The 17,334-nt window shown below is 46.7% G+C and overlaps 1 protein-coding gene across 1 annotated transcript in view; it reads right to left on the reverse strand.

Annotated features, from left to right (window-relative positions):
• Positions 1-17,334, reverse strand: part of LSS (lanosterol synthase) — a 968,970-nt gene that overhangs the window by 78,956 nt on the left and 872,680 nt on the right. The window contains exons 19-20 of the mRNA XM_030210819.1: positions 11,069-11,149; positions 10,429-10,599 (exon numbers count right to left, since the gene is read on the reverse strand). Coding sequence (XP_030066679.1) covers positions 10,429-10,599; positions 11,069-11,149 — 252 coding nt within the window. The remainder of the gene's footprint in view (positions 1-10,428; positions 10,600-11,068; positions 11,150-17,334) is intronic.

Raw genomic sequence — 17,334 nt, forward strand, 5'->3', positions numbered from 1 at the left:
TGCTCTGTAATTTTGTTTTTAATAATAGCCTCTACCATTTTCCCAGGCACCGACGTCAGACTCACCGGTCTATAATTTCCCGGATCTCCCCTGGAGCCTTTTTTAAAAATGGGCGTTACATTGGCCACCCTCCAATCTTCCGGTACCACGCTCGATTTTAAGGATAAGTTGCATATCACTAGCAGTAGCTCCGCAAGCTCGTTTTTCAGTTCTATCAGTACTCTAGGATGAATACCATCCGGTCCAGGAGATTTGCTACTCTTCAGTTTGCCGAACTGCCCCATTACGTCCTCCAGGTTTACCGTGAAGTCAGTAAGTTTCTCCGACTCATCCGCTTGAAATACCATTTCCGACACCGGTATCCCACCCAAATCTTCCTCGGTGAAGACTGAAGCAAAGAATTCATTCAGTCTCTCCGCTACATCTTTGTCTTCCTTGATCGCCCCTTTTACCCCTCGGTCATCCAGCGGCCCAACCGATTCTTTTGCCGGCTTCCTGCTTTTAATATACCGAAAAAAATTTTTACTATGTTTTTTTGCCTCTAATGCTATCTTTTTTTCATACTCCCTCTTGGCCTTCTTAATCTGCGCCTTGCATTTGCTTTGACACTCCTTATGCTGTTTCTTGTTATACATTATGTAATACATTACAACCTAGTTGTCTGTGTGAACGAGAATTATCTGATGGAGGATACAGTCTTGGAAAGTTTTGAGGATGCTCCAGACCGCTCACGATTCCAGGAGGTTGAAATGATGTCGTTTCTCCAGTGGGGGCCAAGAAGCCTGTGTATGAAGACCATCAAGGTGAGCACACCCCAACCTACCATGGAGGCATCCATGGCAAGTACCTTGTGATGCGGAAGGGCTGAAACAGAAGACCCCAAGTGAGATTCTTGGATACCATCCACCATTGTAGAGAGTGGTGTAGCTGTGGAGTGACTCGAATATGGGTCGAGAGTAATAATCTTGTGGCTTGGGGCCACTGAGAGAAGAGCATCCACTGAGGAATTCAGAAGTGGAGTTCAGCCAATGGTGTTACATGGATTGTTGAAGCCATGTGACCGAGTAGGTGGAGCACTTGACAAGCAGATATTTGGGTGGATTTGAAAACCTGAGCGGAGAGATGCAGTATGTTTACTCTCGGTTGAGGAAGAAAGGCTCGGCCCTGAGTAATGTTGAGGAGAGCTCCTATGATCTCTAGGGTCTGAACTGGTTGAAGAAGTGATTTGGGGTAATTGATAGCAAACCCGAGTTCTAGGAGCCTTATGGTGGATAAAATGGAGGTGTGTGCTGACTCCAGAGAGGCTGCCTTGAATAACCAGTCATCGAGGTAGGGGAAGGCATGTATACCCCACCTGCGAAGTGTTGCAGCTACCACTATCAGGCGCCTCGTGAAGATTTGAGGAGCCAAAGAAAGCCGAACGGTAAGACCTTGTATTGTTAATGCAGAGTCCCACAGCAGAAGTGGAGGAACTTTCTGTGTGCAGGGAGAATAGTATATGCGTGTATGCCTCCTTAATATCTACAGAGCAAAGCCAGTTGTTGAGTTGTATCATGGGAAGTAGTGATCCCAGGGAAAGTATGCAAACATTTCTTTGAGAAACTTATTTAAATCTCGCAGATTGAGAATTGGTTGTACTTTTTGGTATGAGAATGTATCCGGAATAGAAATTATAGTAACATAGTAGATGACGGCAGAAAAAGACCTGCACGGTCCATCCAGTCTGCCAACAAGACAAATTCATATGTGCTACTTTTTATAAGTCTGGCCAGCATTATCCCCGCCTCCCAACCACCAGCCCCGCCTCCCACCACCAGCTCTGGCACAGACCATATAAGTCTGCCCAGCACTATCCCCGCCTCCCAACTACCAGGCGACGAAAATGATAAAAGGGATGGGACGACTACCTTATGAGGAGAGGTTAAGACGGCTAGGACTCTTTAGCTTGGAGAAAAGGCGGCTGAGGGGTGATATGATAGAGGTCTACAAAATAATGAGTGGGGTAGAGTGGACAGATGTGAAGCGTTTGTTTACACTTTCTAACAATAATAGAACTAGGGGACACAAGATGAAATTAGAATGTGGTAGGTTTAAAAGTTTTTCTTTACTCAGCATGTGGTTAGACTCTGGAACTCATTGCCGGAGAAGGTAGTGACGGCAGCTAGCCTTGCTGAGTTTAAAGGGGGTCTGGACAGATTCCTGAAGGAAAAGTCCATTGATCGTTATTAAATTCTGGGTTTTTGCCAGGTTCTTGGGGCCTGGATTGGCCGCTGTCGGAGACAGAGTGCTGGGCTTGATGGACCTTTGGTCTTTTCCCAGCGTGGCAGTGCTTATGTACTCCCACCACCAGCTCTGGCACAGACCGTATAAGTCTGCCCACCACTATCCCCGCCTCCCACCACCGGCTCTGGCACAGACCGTATAAATCTGCCCAGCACTATCCCAGCCTCCCAACCACTAGCCCCGCCTCCCACCACCGGCTCTGCTACCTAAACTTGGCTAAGCTCCCAAGGATACATTCCTTCTGAACAGGATTCCTTTATGTTTATCCCACGCATGTTTGAATTCTGTTACCGTTTTCATCATTTCTCTGGTAAGAGACATTATTCTGCTCTGTGCTTGGTAACTTAAAGATTGGGTTTAAAAGAGAAATTGTAGGACATTGATAAATACAGTTAGAATTTAAAAAAAAAAAAAGCAAACTTTACTAGTCTCCACACCCTTGTCCCCATAGTTTTAAAACTTGAATTTTCAACCACAGCATTAACAAATAGAATCTAGAAGGAACAGCAGGGCCTAGTTCAGTCTTAGAAAAAAATAAAAATAAAAGCGAGAAGCAAGCATGATTAACTAGTTTCCACAGTGTACAACCCTTTTCCCCATAGTTTTAAACTGAAACTTTCTCTTGAGGTAGAAACTTAACAGCCAAGAGTATTAGAAAGGATAATAGCAAGACTCAAACTGTCCTAAAAGAAAGTTATTTTCTGTTCTTTGCCTGCTGGAGAGGTGCCACTGCTATTGACCTGAATTAGGTGTAAATTAAGGTGTGAGGAAGTAAAATATTTGCAAAGGATACTAAGGGCAATCTGATTATTGGGCTAGCTTCAAAGGCTTTGCAAGTTATTTACAGGCAGATGATCAAAAGCCCCGCGCTGTTCCAAACAGTGCTCTAAAATAGCGCTGGAACAGCGCGGGGCACTATTAGACCTATGATCAGAGATAATGCATGCAAATTTAAGCAGCACAATTATCTCTGATTATGGGGTAGAAGTGTGGGAGAATTGTGCCTAAGCATGCGCTCAGCACAATCCTCCCGCACTTGTTTGACAGATCTGGGCTGGAGACCAATGAAAAGAGAAGGACACCCACCTTTAAATCAGAAGATGGACGTCCTCAACTGCCCTGTTGCAGGGACGGCCAAATTTCAAGGGGGTGTCGGAGGTATAGCGACAGGGCAGTTCAAGACGTCCAAAATTTGGATGTTTCTGTGACAGGGCAGTTGAGGATGTCCAAATTTTGGATGTTTCTGCAATGGGAAGTAAAGGACGTCCAAAATTGGATGTTTCTATGAGAAAGATGTCTTTCTCATAGAAACATCCAATTTTGGACGTACTTAACTGCCCATTGCAGAAACATCCAAAATTTGGACATCCTCAACTACCCCGTCACAGAAACGTCCAAATTTTGGGCGTCCTCAACTGCCCTCGCTGGCAGGTTTGCTGTAGGGGGGAATGAGGGCCTGCCAGCATGCAAATGCATGCTGGACAGGGCTCACCATTCCTCCCCAATGATCTGCAAACCCTAACGCCAGCTCAGAGATGGCGTAGGGTTTGTCGCGGCCAGCGACCCAATCTTTGGCGCGCTGGACACTGATTATTGGGGATGAATGCGTTAAGCGCTGATTAGCATGCATTTGCATGCTACTTGCGCTATGAGCCCTCGAGCACGTTGTTTCATACTCGCTCGAGGGCTCTGATCATGGGACGGTAGCAAACGCCGGCGCTAGTATGGCGCTAACAGCCTCTAGCGCTGGCATTTGCTTTTGATCATCTGCCTACTAGAGAGGAAAGGCCCCACTTAACTTTCTTTCTGAGAAGTTCTGATAGAAGAGCACATTTCTCTGGTAAGTGACATTATTTTGCTCTGTGCTTGGTAACTTAAAGATTGGGTTTAAAATAGGAATTGTAGGATATTGATAAACACAGAATTAAAAAAAAAAATCCAAAAATGCAGCCGGTGTTGTTAAAAAATGAGGCAAAGGAAGCTATTAGAGCTAAAAGAAAATCCTTCAGAAAATGGAAGAAGGATCTCACTGAAAATTATAAGAAACAGCATAAGGAATGGCAAATCAAATGGAAAGTGCTGATAAGGAAGGCAAAGAGGGACTTTGAAAAAAGGTTGCGATGGAGGCAAAAAAACACATAGTAAATTATTTTTTAGGTATACTAAAAGCAATAAGCCAGCAAAAGAATCAGTTGGACCACTAGAAGACTGAGGGGTAAAAGGGGCACTCAGGGAAGATAAAGCCATAGTGGAGAAATAAAATGAATTCTTTGCTTCAGTTTTCACCAAGGAAGATTTGGGAGAGATACCGATGCCAGAAAAGATATTCAAAGCTAACAAGTCAGAGAAACTGAATGAAATCCCTATCAACCTGGGAGATGTAATGGCGCAATTTGAAAAACTGAAGAGTAGCAAATCACCTGGACCAGATGATATTCATCCCAGAGTACTGACAAAATTGAAAAATGAACTTACAGAACTATTGTCAGTAATATGTAATTTATCTTTAAAATCAAGCATAGTACTGGAAGATTGGAGGGTAGCCAATGTAATGCCAATTTTTAAAAAAAGGTTCTAGAGGTGATCTGGGAAATTTTAGACCAGTGAGCCTAACGTCGGTGATGGGCAAAATGGTAGAGACAATTATAAAGAACAAAATTACAGAGCATATTCAAACGCATGGATTAATGAGACAAAGCCAACATGGATTTAGTCAAGGGAAATCTTGCCTCACCAATCTATTACATTTCTTTGAAGGGGCAAACAAACATGTGGATAAAGATGAGCCGGTCAATATTGTGTATCTGGATTTGACAAAGACTCCAGCAGAAACTGGAGAGTCATGCGATAAAAGGTAGTGTCCTACTGTGGATTAAAAACTAGTTCAAAGATAGAAAACAGAAAGTAGGGTTAATGGTCAGTATTCTCAAAGGAGAAGGGTAGATAGTGGGGTTCCCCAGGGGTCTGTGCTGGGATTGCTGCTTTTTAACATATTTATAAATGATCTAGAGATGGGAGTAACTAGTGAGGTAAATAAATTTGCTGACGACACAAAGTTATTCAGAGTTATTAAATCACAAGAGGTTTGTGAAAAAGTACAAGAGGACCTTGCAAGACTGGGCATCCAAATGGCAGATGACGTTTAATGTGAGCAACTGCAAAGTGATGCATGTGGGAAAGAAGAACCCGAACTATAGCTACGTAAAGCAAGGTTACACATTAGGAGTCACCGACCAGGAAAGGGATCGAGGTGTCATTCTTGATGATACATTGAAACCCTCTGATCAGTGTGAGGAGGCAGCTAAGAAAGCAAATAGAATGTTAGATATTATTAGGAAAGGAATGAAAAACAAAAATGAGGATGTTACAATGCTCTTCAGCTTGGAGAAAAGACGGCTGAGGGAGATATGATATGATAGCGGTCTCTAAAATAATGAGTGGAATGGAACGGCGCCAACCGATAGTCTGCAGGGGGGCACCACAGACCCTAGGCACGGCCCTGGGAAAATCCACTGCTTATTTCTAGGATAAGCAGCATAAAATGTATTGTACTGTTTTGGGATCTTGCCAGGTACTTGTGACCTGGATTGGCCACTGTTGGAAACAGGATGCTGGGCTTGATGGACCTTCGGTCTGTCCCAGTATGGCAATACTTATGTACTTATGACCCCTGTCCAGTGGAGGGACTGATTCTATTGCATTCTGCCACAGGAGGGCTGAGAGCTCCTCTCGAAGTAGTGTCATCTGAAGGGAACTGAAATGAGACTCTCTTGGTGGATAGTCGGGAGGTCTTTTTTCCCTCCATGCAGAGCGCAAGTTTGCTGTATGGTACGTAGCACCCAACGGTCGGAGGTTATGAGAGGCCACCTCTGATGAGAGAGAATGAGTCTTCCTCCTACCAGTAGGTTGATTTGCACGGAAAAGTGTATAGTGGTAATGCTCTCTAGGAAGAAGTCAGAAACTGGATTGTTATTTAGACTGAGGAGTCTAATTTTTGAACTCGTGGCTGCCTTAGATGTGAACATTGGGGCATAGTCCTTTGAGATAGAGTAGGAGCAGGAGTGTAATGACACTTAGAATCATAGTAATTGGAGCATCAGAATCCTTCTAGAAGAAGAAGAAATAGCAGATGCCTGCAGCCTGGAAAGAGTTTTATAGTATCAGTATTTTTTTTAATTAGGTCAGACACTTCTTTGCCTTTCAGGGGCATAATCGAACAGGGGCAGCCATCTATAAGGGTGGCCATCTCTAATGAAGGCCCCATTAAGCGGCGTACCCGACCGTATTATCGAAACAAGATGGCCGGCCATCTTTCATTTCGATAATACGGTCGAAGCCGGACAAATCTCAACATTTGGCCAGCCCTTAGAGATCGCCAGCATTAGAGATGGCTGCCATTGGTTTTTGCCGATAATGGAAACTATTTATTTATTTATTTGTTACTTATATCCCACATTTTCCCACACATGCAGGCGCAATGTGGCTTACAGAGAATTACATAAGAGTACAATCTTAACAGCTTAGGCAAGCATAAAGAGGTAAATAGGAGGGAAGAAACTAACAAAGTGAACTAATGGCGGCCATCTCAAAACTGGCCAAATCCAAGGCATTTGGTTGTGGGAGGAGCCAGCATTTGTAGTGCACTGGTCCCCCAAACATGCCAGGACACCAACCGGGCACCCTAGGGGGCACTGCAGTGGACTTCATAAATTGTTCCCAGGTACATAGCTCCCTTACTTTGTGTGCTGAGCCCCACAAAACCCACTCCCCACAACTGTACACCACTACCATAGCCCTTACGGGTGAAGGGGGGCACCTAGATGTGGGTACAGTGGGTTTCTGGTGGGTTTTGGAGGGCTCCCATTTATCACCACAAGTGTAACAGATAGGGGGGGATGGGCCTGGGTTCGCCTGCCTGAAGTGCACTGCAGTACCCACTAAAAACTACTCCAGGGACCTGCATACTGCTGTGATGGACCTGGGTTTGACATTTGAGGCTGGCATAGAGGCTGGCAAAGAAATGTTTTTAATTTTTTTTTTTGGGTGGGAGGGGGTTGGTGACCTCTGGGGGAGTAAGGGGAGGTGATCCCCGATTCCCTCCGGTGGTCATCTGGTCAGTTCGGGCACCTTTTCAAGGCTTGGTTGTGAACAAAAAAGGACCAAGTCGGCCAAATGCTCGTCAGAGCCAGCCTTCTTTTTTCCATTATCGGCCGAGGCCGGCCATCTCTTAACCACGCCCCCATCCCGCCTTCGGTACACTGCGGACATGCCCCCTTGAACTTTGGCTAGCCCTGCGACGGATAGCAGTTGAAGCCAGCCAAAATTGGCTTTCAATTATACCGATTTGGCTGGCCATCTCCCGATTTGTGTTGGAAGATGGCCGCCCTTCTCCTTCGAAAATAAGCAGGTTTGTCACCAAACAAATTATCTCCATGACAACGGATGTCTGCTAGATGCTCCTGAACAGCAGATTTGAGGTCGTAGACCCTGAGCCAGGAAAGACAACCAAGGCAGAAATGTGTGAAGACACATCAAAGGTATGCCTTGCCAGATATTTACGACAATCAAGAAGTTTCCTGTGAAGCTTATGGAACTCAGGGGGAAGGAATTCTAGAAAGGAGAGAGTACTCTGTATTAGAGATTTCAAGCAAATTATGGAATAAATATTTGATAATCTTTATTCCACAATTTACTTGGCTGGTTAGCATTGAAGCCTGAAATGTTCTTCTGTCAAACGAGTCCAGTGTTTTAGCTTCTCTGCCTGGAGGAGCAGAAGCATGAGATCTGGCATTGCAAGTACATTTTATAGGAGATTCCACAACTGAGGAATGGTGAGGTAATTGCATTTTTTTCACACCCAGTGCATTTCTGTATCAATTTTCTTTGGAGCCACCTGAATTGTCAATAGAGTCTCCCAGTTTTTGATCAGAGTATTCTTCATAATTATATGAAGTGGAACAGTTATTCCCTCTCTGGGAGGGGAGTCAATCTATAACTTCAAATAGTTCTGAACAACGTTCCTCCTGTGTCTCCAATTTGAAAGGTATGGCTTGAGTCATCTCTTGGACAAAGCCAGGGAAGGATATACTTTCTGGAGGAGACCAATGTCTCAGGTGGCACAGAAGGATCAGATGGAATGTCATAGGACTCCTCAGCTGACAGGTCCTGTGGGTCCTGATTTGTCTCCCAGGAAAGGTCTGAGTCTGATTCTTCAAAGCACTGTTCTTGAAAAGTATGTGGAAGAGAATGTCAACTACAGCACTGGCTTTGCGTCAAGGTGAGTTAAGGCAGATGAATCTCCGAGGTTGGAGACAGTTCCTCTGCCGATGTATGCGCTGGTTAGGTTCTTGCTGCCCCCGATGATGGACGCCGGAGGCATGTGGGATCTCTCCCGTGATTGTCTCTCCAATATATCGATGGGGTGGGGTGAGGATGGTGCAAGCACTCTGCAAGTCTGTGTAAACTGTGAATGCTGTAGCCCTGAGAACTCCTCCTTGAGAATAGCCCAGATTTCCAGGAATTGAACCAGAGTTTTTTCTGTGCCGGTACATGCATTGAATCTGTGAATGTATTGTGAAAACCTATGTGACCCCTGATGAAGGTTTTTCCGAAACTTGGCCAGGTTGGGTCCTGTTTCCATTAACGTTGACGTCTGGATAAATTCTTTCAATGTTTGTCCTTCCTTGGTTCGTTGCTGCTGTTTGGTTGTCTGTTCTGCTTCTGCAGTAGACTTTCTCCTGTTTGTAGACCAGCAGGCAGATTAACATCAGACTAACGAGGGGTCAACTTAACACTCAAATATTTAATACTAGTAAATATGGCCCGTTTCTGGCGCCTATGAAACGGGCGCTAGCGGGCACGGGACTCCCTTCCCCTCCCCTTAAGGTACCTGTTCCGTCGGCCGAGGAAAGAAAGAGCCCCGTCTTTCCTCCCGTAGCGGTGGCTTCCTTGCTGCATCGTGTGGGAGTCCGGCTCTCGGCGTTTCAAAATGGCCGCCGAGAGTTGAAGTCTCGCGAGGCAGGTTGAACTCTCGGGGGCCATTTTCAAACGCTGAAAGCCGGACTCCCACACGATGCAAGGAAGCCACCGGTACGGGAGGACAGAAGGGGCTCTTTCTTTCCTGGGCCGACGGAACAGGTACCTCTAGACCACCAGGGAGACACGCGTAAGGGGAGGGGAGGTGACAGGGGGGGAGGGAGGTTGGTGAGGTTAAAGCGTGTGCTAGCATGGGTGGGGTGGTAAGTTGTAAGGGGCGGGGCAATGTGGCGAAAGGAGCCGGGTTCATGTGCACGTCGGCTGGGATTTGTTGGAATGGGAGGAGTAGCTCCCCGTGCGTTAATTTGTTTTCGTGTTCCGCCCTCGACGTCATCAAGTGTGACACGAGGGCGGGGCATGAAGATGTTGTGGCTTCACCACCATGAAACCACGAACCGGTGTGTCAGTGACGTCAGTGTCCTCAGAACGTTGAGGCTGCGTTTTATTATAGTAGATTCTCAGTGACCCAGCAAAAAGAAAAGGAAGATTGCAATACTGTTTGCAGACCAGCAGACAGATTAAAATTCAAAACCTCAGATTTATTTATGTTAAACTTAAAACCCAATATGTTGGAGTATTGCTAAATCTCTATCAAATTTGGGAAGGTGATTATTGGATTAGTTACAAACAAAACATTGTCAGCAAATAAAGCAATTTTATGCTGCTATCTATCCACCACTATGTCCTGAATATCTGGATTAAGGTGCACAGAGGCGGCAGAAGGCTCCATAACAAAAGCAATTAGAAAGGACTATAGCCTATATATTTTCTAGTTTGAACATGTTCCATGAAGTTCATAGTTGTTTCCCTCCATCTAAGAATCACTACCTTTCCTGGTTTTTGACATGGGTCCTCCACACAATTACCTGCTGAGCCTATGGTTGGGAACATCCTCATCTTGCTTGCCATTTTTAACTAAACAAAGATTACCAAGTTCCTAGATGATTATTAAGCAGCAAACAACAGTGTACAAACTTAAAGTAAATCATCTGAAGTCAAGGAAATACCTGAACATAGCTTGCTTTCAACTATTACTGACAAAGCGTGAACTGAATCCAAAAAACAGTGTGGTTAGCAGCACCTGACATATTTAACTGAATTTCCTCTTACCGCACAGCCATGAGGCCCAACATTGCCCAGCAAGTGTTGTGTATTTGTGATTTTTTGCTCTGGACATATCGCCGCTGCTCACAGGATTCAAAGTCCTCACCCCATCCTCCATCCTTCATCTGTTGGGACAAAATGAACTGACATGCCTTCACCACTTCCTCACATGCCTCCCTAGAAAACAGAAAACAAAATACACATACTACCCAAGTCTTCAACTCTTCCCTGCACTCAGCAGAAAGGGAGGGGAGATAAAACCCATCTGTTAGAGATACACCCCACAACAGGTAGACATAATCAAGAACCCTAATCTGAGAAATCCTTCCCTAAGTGAAGGGAAGACCAAGATGAAGACCACCTGTCCAAGATGCTCCTCTCCAAGGAGACTGGTAGACAAAGCTATGCCACCTGAAACAGTCTTTCCTAAAGGGTGGAGAGACAGACTCTGTCCTTTATATCTGCCCTGCACGGGAAAGAGAGACAACTGCTTCATCACACAGCTTAGCAGAAATAGTAGATTCTGCCTATTTGTGAAACAAATTCAAGAGCAAGGGTAGATTCTGTCTTACTGCAAGACAGACAACTTTAAGGAACAGGGAAAATTCTGAGAGTCACTAAAGCCACAGGTCTCAGTAAAACATACCCATTTTGGTAGATATGCCCCATACAGGCAAAAGCTTCCAGACCAAACCACGTTCCATAAGTAAAGCAAACACCCCAGCTCCTGAAAAGCAGGAAAAAAAAAAAAAGAGTCATCAAGAAGGGTATAATAATTTTCAATTCACAATCACTCTCACATATGGCACATGGAGCGTTTAACAACTTCAGACTCACACTCATTGGGTCCTTTTCCTTTTATTCAATAAATGCTTGCTCTCTAAGATGGTGGATATGTAGAAATATACTGTCACTTGCTCTCAGTGAAGTACAGGCCAATGGCTCAGGCTAAGAGCTAGGCCTCTTAAAATAAAAAATCATCTCTGACACAAAATACATTTCACTGCAGTAAATGCTAAAGTGAGTTCCCAGAGAGCTGACAAGGGAGGGGGAATTTGCTCTTGTCAACAATGTTGGGACTGGCTCCTGTGAGAAGTCATGAGCGAAGATGTTTTGGCTAATGGAAGATAGCAGTGGGTCAGGTGCAAGTAGGATGAGAACATCCAAGGGGGGGCTAGAGGAGGGCTTGGGAACATGTGAAATCATTCTTATCAACTGATAAGGGCCAAGAGCTCTGGTGAGAAAGCTAGGGTCCATTGGAATGAATAGAGTCAGAAGGGTATAAAAAGGGCAGTCTGAAGGATATCAGCGCATAAGGCTACAGAAGACTCCAGAAGGCAGAGGGGTGAAGAAGGCTGAGGAGAGAGATCAGACTGCACCTGCTGTGTGAAGCGGTGTTCCATCATGTACCGGAGATGAATGCCTAATTTGCCTGTACTGCCTTTGGGTAAGATACTGATGCTAATAAACTATATTACTATATCTACTGACCATTGGGTTTCTTTCTAATTATGGAGCTTGCTACTGCCCAGACTGTGTAAAACCGTCATGAGCAGATACAAGGTCAGGGTAATTAAGTATTTAGAGGGAACATGCAATCCTTTTCAGGACAGTAGAAAGCCCATGGCTTCCGCTGCCCAAACCGTTCTGGCAGACCCAAGTATATTCAGATACTGAGGGTTTCTACACTGATTCATATTTATTCTTATAGGTGTGGCCAGACACTCACATGTATTCTGCTAATAAGCCTCCAAAGGGACATTCTATTCTCCCATTCTAGTTACCAGCAATCTTAGTTTCAAAACTGTACACAAGACATATTGAAAAGATTTGGTGCTCTGTCTCATAAGGCTGTCCCCCACCTTGATCAAAATATTGATAGACATCTCCCCTGGAAAGCCATGTAAAAACACAGGAGCCAATATTCAGTATGATTTAAGCTAACAGGTGTGGGCTCCTGCTCATTGAAATCATTGAGCAGGCCTTTTGATGATATTCAGCAGCACTTAACTAGTTAGTGCTGTTGAATATTATCTCTGACCATCCTGGCACAATCCGTCAGAGCCAGGAGTTAAACAAGCACCAGTAATATTCAGCAATGGTGCCCACATAGCTTGCCAGTAGATAGGACTATATAAAAATGGAAGCAAATTTTGCCCAGTTAGCTATGTGGGCACCAGCACTGAATATCAGACTGCATGCGTAAGTGCATTGTTTAGTTTTATAAAGGATTTTCTGCATATTACGGCCTTTACACAAATGTAAAAGGTCTCTTATAAAATTATCCCAGGGATTACACGCATTAAAAGTATGCATAGTAGTTACCACGTGTCAAAGGGGGATTGGGACTGCTAAATCTACGTCTCTTCTCCCTAGCCAGCTGTGCCCGCCACCTCTCAGTCTGGTTTAGATCAACTCATTTTTTTTTTCGTGTACCAACACTGAGATATCAATTTTAAAGCCCCAGCATTTTGCCCATTGGCTCCATTCCCCAATGAGGGGAGTTACCCCCTCGAGACATTTCAACCCAATTTTTCGGCCTTTACGTAGGGCATGGAGGCTGATGTGTAAAATTTATGCAATAAACCCTGAGATAGCCCCGCTATTACCCATTCAAGGGAACATCGACTTTTCAGCAGGTGATACCTCAAGGGTCTTCCACATCTGGGCCTCCAAGGGGATACGGAACTGGGAACCATAAAATCCTATCAGAGGAATTTGGTCTGACTGGGGGCGAGATATTTGCCTATTACCAAATACGCCACTATATACAATCCTTGGATAGTAGGCTGCTTTCTTCTGAAGTGTGGGAAAGACTGAATGTTATGTTAGATCTAGAAGCCCAACTCCGCACCCCGCTAAAATATTTTCATGGTGCCTTGAGAGACAGAATTGTAAAGTATGAGTTATCAAAAGAAACACAGAAATGGAACCAAGAATTAACCTTAAAAATGAGACCGGATCAATTAGAATCATGTTTGATGTCAGTCTATCATTTGACGGATAATGCAGGTTGGTGGGAATTGCATTATAAATTTGTACTACGGTTACAGATCTCCCCCCACAGAGCCTATCGAGCCACTCTGCGAGAAAACGACTTATGTCCCAAATTCTCAGAGGAGAAAGCCAATTTGGGTCATATGTTTTGGACCTGCAGGAGGATTAAACAATTTTGGATAGCTCTGTCTTGGCCTTTTGGAAAACAACATGGCGGCCACTTCCGGATCAACTATTCGACATCTTCCATGTAAAAAGATCAATACCGCCAGGTATGAAAGCCTTTCTAAAAAAAACCATGTTGATGGCAAGGAGGGTGATACTACAGATGTGGCTTGATAAGAGTGGTCCTACGATTGCACACTGGCGTTCATCAATGATTCAATTTTGCACCTTGGAACGGACTGGAATTTCTGATTTAGCCTCAAAAAGGTAAAATTATGTATCATACATGATAATTTTCTTTCCATTAATCATAGCTGATCAATCCATAGACTGGTGGGTTGTGTCCATCTACCAGCAGGTGGAGATAGAGAGCAATCCTTTTGCCTCCCTATATGTGGTCATGTGCTGCCGGAAAATCCTCAGTATGTCGATATCAAAGCTCCATCCGCAGGACTCAGCACTTAGAGAATTACACCCACAAAGGGACACTCTGCCCAGCTCACCACCGCCGAAACGGGGGAGGGGAATTAACCCAGCTCATCCACACACGTGGGGGAGGGGAATCCGTCCAGCTCATCCCCGCGGAGCAGGGGAGGGACACCACACCGCCGATGCGGGGGGATCTGGCTTATCCTGCAACCGCAACAGGAGCTGACTGACCCTAACACCGCCGAAGCGGGAGGGGTACAAAGCTGCCCTACAGCCGCACGAAGCGGGAGGGAGCGCCGGCAGAATTTAGGTATCAATCCAGCCCCGTAAAATGGGGGGGGGGGGGGGGGGAGAGGAATGCAGCAGCTCACTGTAACACAAAATTGTCTCAACTCCTGAAGAACCCAATTGAAAAAACTTGAACACGAAGTCCTCCTGAACAGGAACTGAAGACTAAACTTGAACCTGAAATGCAACCAGAATATAAACAGTACAGATATCTGGGAGGGGCTATGGATTGATCAGCTATGATTAATGGAAAGAAAATTATCAGGTATGATACATAATTTTACCTTCCATATCATCATGCTGATCAATCCATAGACTGGTGGGATGTACCGAAGCAGTACTCACACCCAGGGCGGGACACAGAAATCCCTGACCGCAACACTGAAGCTCCAAACCGGGCCTCCGCCCGAGCAGCCACAGTCAAGCGGTAATGTCTGGAGAAGGTATGAGCTGATGCCCAAGTTGCTGCCCTACAAATCTCCTCCAAAGAGACGGACTCGGCCTCTGCCATCGAGGCTGCCTGTACTCTAGTGGAGTGAGCCTTCAGCTGGATAGGCGGCACCTTCCCTGCGGCCACATAAGCCGCTGCAATGGGTTCCTTGACCCATCGTGCCACTGTAGGCTTGGCAGCCTGCAGACCCTTACGAGGACCTGCGAACAGCACAAACAGATGATCCGACTTCCGGAATCATTGGTCACTTCCAAGTATCTGATGATGACTCGTCTCACATCTAAATAGTTGAGAGCAGAGTACTCCTCTGGGTAGTCCTCCCTACGAAAGGAGGGTAGACAGAGCTGCTGATTCACATGGAAGCGAGGACCAATCTTGGGCAGGAAGGAAGGCACTGTGCGAATAGACACTCCCGCCTCAGTGAACTGCAGAAAGGGCTCTCGACATGATAGCGCCTGGAGCTCAGAAACTCTTCTGGCTGAAGCGATAGCCACCAAAAGACTGCTTTCAACGTCAATTCTTTCAGAGATGCCCTCGACAAGGGTTCACAAGGCGGCTTCTGCAAGGCTCTTAGCACCAGATTGAGATTCCACGCAGGTACCACTGCGTGCAGAGGAGGGCGCAGGTGAATAACTCTCTTGAGAAAGCGCACCACATCTGGCTGCAATGCCAGGGAAACACCCTTCAGGTGGCCCCTGAAGCAAGCAAGAGCCGCTACCTGGACCTTAAGGGAACTGAGCGACAGGCCTTTTTCCAGACCTTCTTGCAGGAACGCCAACACTGATGAAATTGGAGCAGTGAAGGGAGAGCCTGCTTCACACCACGATGCAAAGGTACGCCAAACCCTGGCGTAATCAGTAGAAGTAGAGCGCTTCCTCGCTCTGAGCATAGTGGCGATGACCTTGTCTGAGAAGCTCTGCTTGCTCCGACGCTGCCGCTCAATAGCCAGGCCGTAAGATCAAAGGGAGAGGGATCCTTCATCACCACGGGACCCTGATGCAACAGGCCCCGCTCCGCTGGCATCTGCAGAGGTCCGTCCAATGAGAGCCTGATCAAGTCCGCATACCAGGGACGTCTGGGCCAATCCAGACTCACCAGGATTATCCGGCCCGGATACTTTGCCACCCGGCCTAGCATCCTGCCCAACATGGGCCAAGGCGGGAACACAAAGAGGAGCTCCTGTGTCGGCCACTGTGGGAGAAGAACATCTACTCCCAGAGATCGAGGGTCCCGTCCTCTGCTGAAAAAGCGCGGCACTTGGCAATTGACTGAAGACGCCATCAAATCTAGGCTCGGCTGGCCCCAGCGCTTCGTGATGTCCAAGAACGCCTGAGCAATATTCATGACTCCCGCAATGTGGGCCGCCGACAGCTGTTCCAGGTTTGCTTCCGCCCACAGGCATAGCTTCATGGCCTCCTTGGCTAGAGAGGCGCTCCTGGTACCTCCCCGGTGATTGACATAGGCCACAGCCGTGGCATTGTCCGACAGGACCCGTACTGGCTTCAGCGCCAGGCCCAGGAGAAACTCCAAAGGCGCCAACCGAATGGCTCTGAGTTCCGGGAGGTTGACAGACCACTCTGCCTCTGCAGGGAACCAGAGCCCCTGCGCTGTCCTTCCCAAGCAGTGGGCTCCCCAGCCCCACAAAGAGGCGTCCGCCGTGACGAAAAACCCACTCCGGGGTCACAAGAGGCATTCCTGTGGACGGCTTGTCTGGCCTCAGCCACCAGCTCAGCGCCTTGCGCACCGCTGGATCCAAGGGAAGGCGCACAGCGTAATCCTCCGAAGCTGGAGTCCATCGCTGCAGCAGAGAGAGCTGTATAGGTCTCATATGGGCCCTGACCCAGGGCACTACTTCCATCGTGGCCGTCATAGAGCCCAACAGCTGCCCATAGTCCCGAGCCCGAAGAGAAGAGGCTGCTAGGAACTTGTCCACCTGAGCCTGAAGCTTGACAATCCGATTGTCTGGCAGGAACACTCTGCCCACTTGGGGGTCGAATCGAACTCCCAGATACTCCAGGGACTGAGTCGGGCGCAGCTGGCTTTTCTCCCAGTTGATGATCCACCTCAGGGAGCTCAAAAGAGCAATCACCCGGTCTGAAGCTCTGCTGCACTCTGCATAAGAGCGGGCTCGGATCAACCAGTCGTCCAGATAAGGTGGACTTGTTCTCCTTTCTTGAGTAGGAAGGCCGCGATGACCACCATAACTTGGCGAAGGTCCGCGGAGCAGTGCCAACCCGAAAGGGAGGGCTCTGAACTGGGAGGGTCCTCAGAACTGCAAAACGCGGAAAGCATTGATGAGGAGGCCAGATGGGAATATGCAAGTAAGCTTCCTTGATGTCCAAGGATGCCAGGAACTCCCCTGCCTGTACTGCCGCTATAACAGAGCGGAGAGTCTCCATTCGGAAGAGCCGAACTTCCAAAGCCCGATTGACTCCTTGAGGCCGAGGATAGGCCGGACAAAACCTCCTTTCTTAGGTACCACAAAGAAATGGAGTAATGTCCCTTGCCAGAGGATCTCTGGCACCGGAACCACCGCACCCAGGCGGATCAGATTGTCCAAAGTCTGCTGCACTGCCACAGCT

This window comes from Microcaecilia unicolor, chromosome 7 (genome assembly GCF_901765095.1).
Source record: "Microcaecilia unicolor chromosome 7, aMicUni1.1, whole genome shotgun sequence".
In the NCBI taxonomy this organism is placed as follows: domain Eukaryota; kingdom Metazoa; phylum Chordata; class Amphibia; order Gymnophiona; family Siphonopidae; genus Microcaecilia; species Microcaecilia unicolor.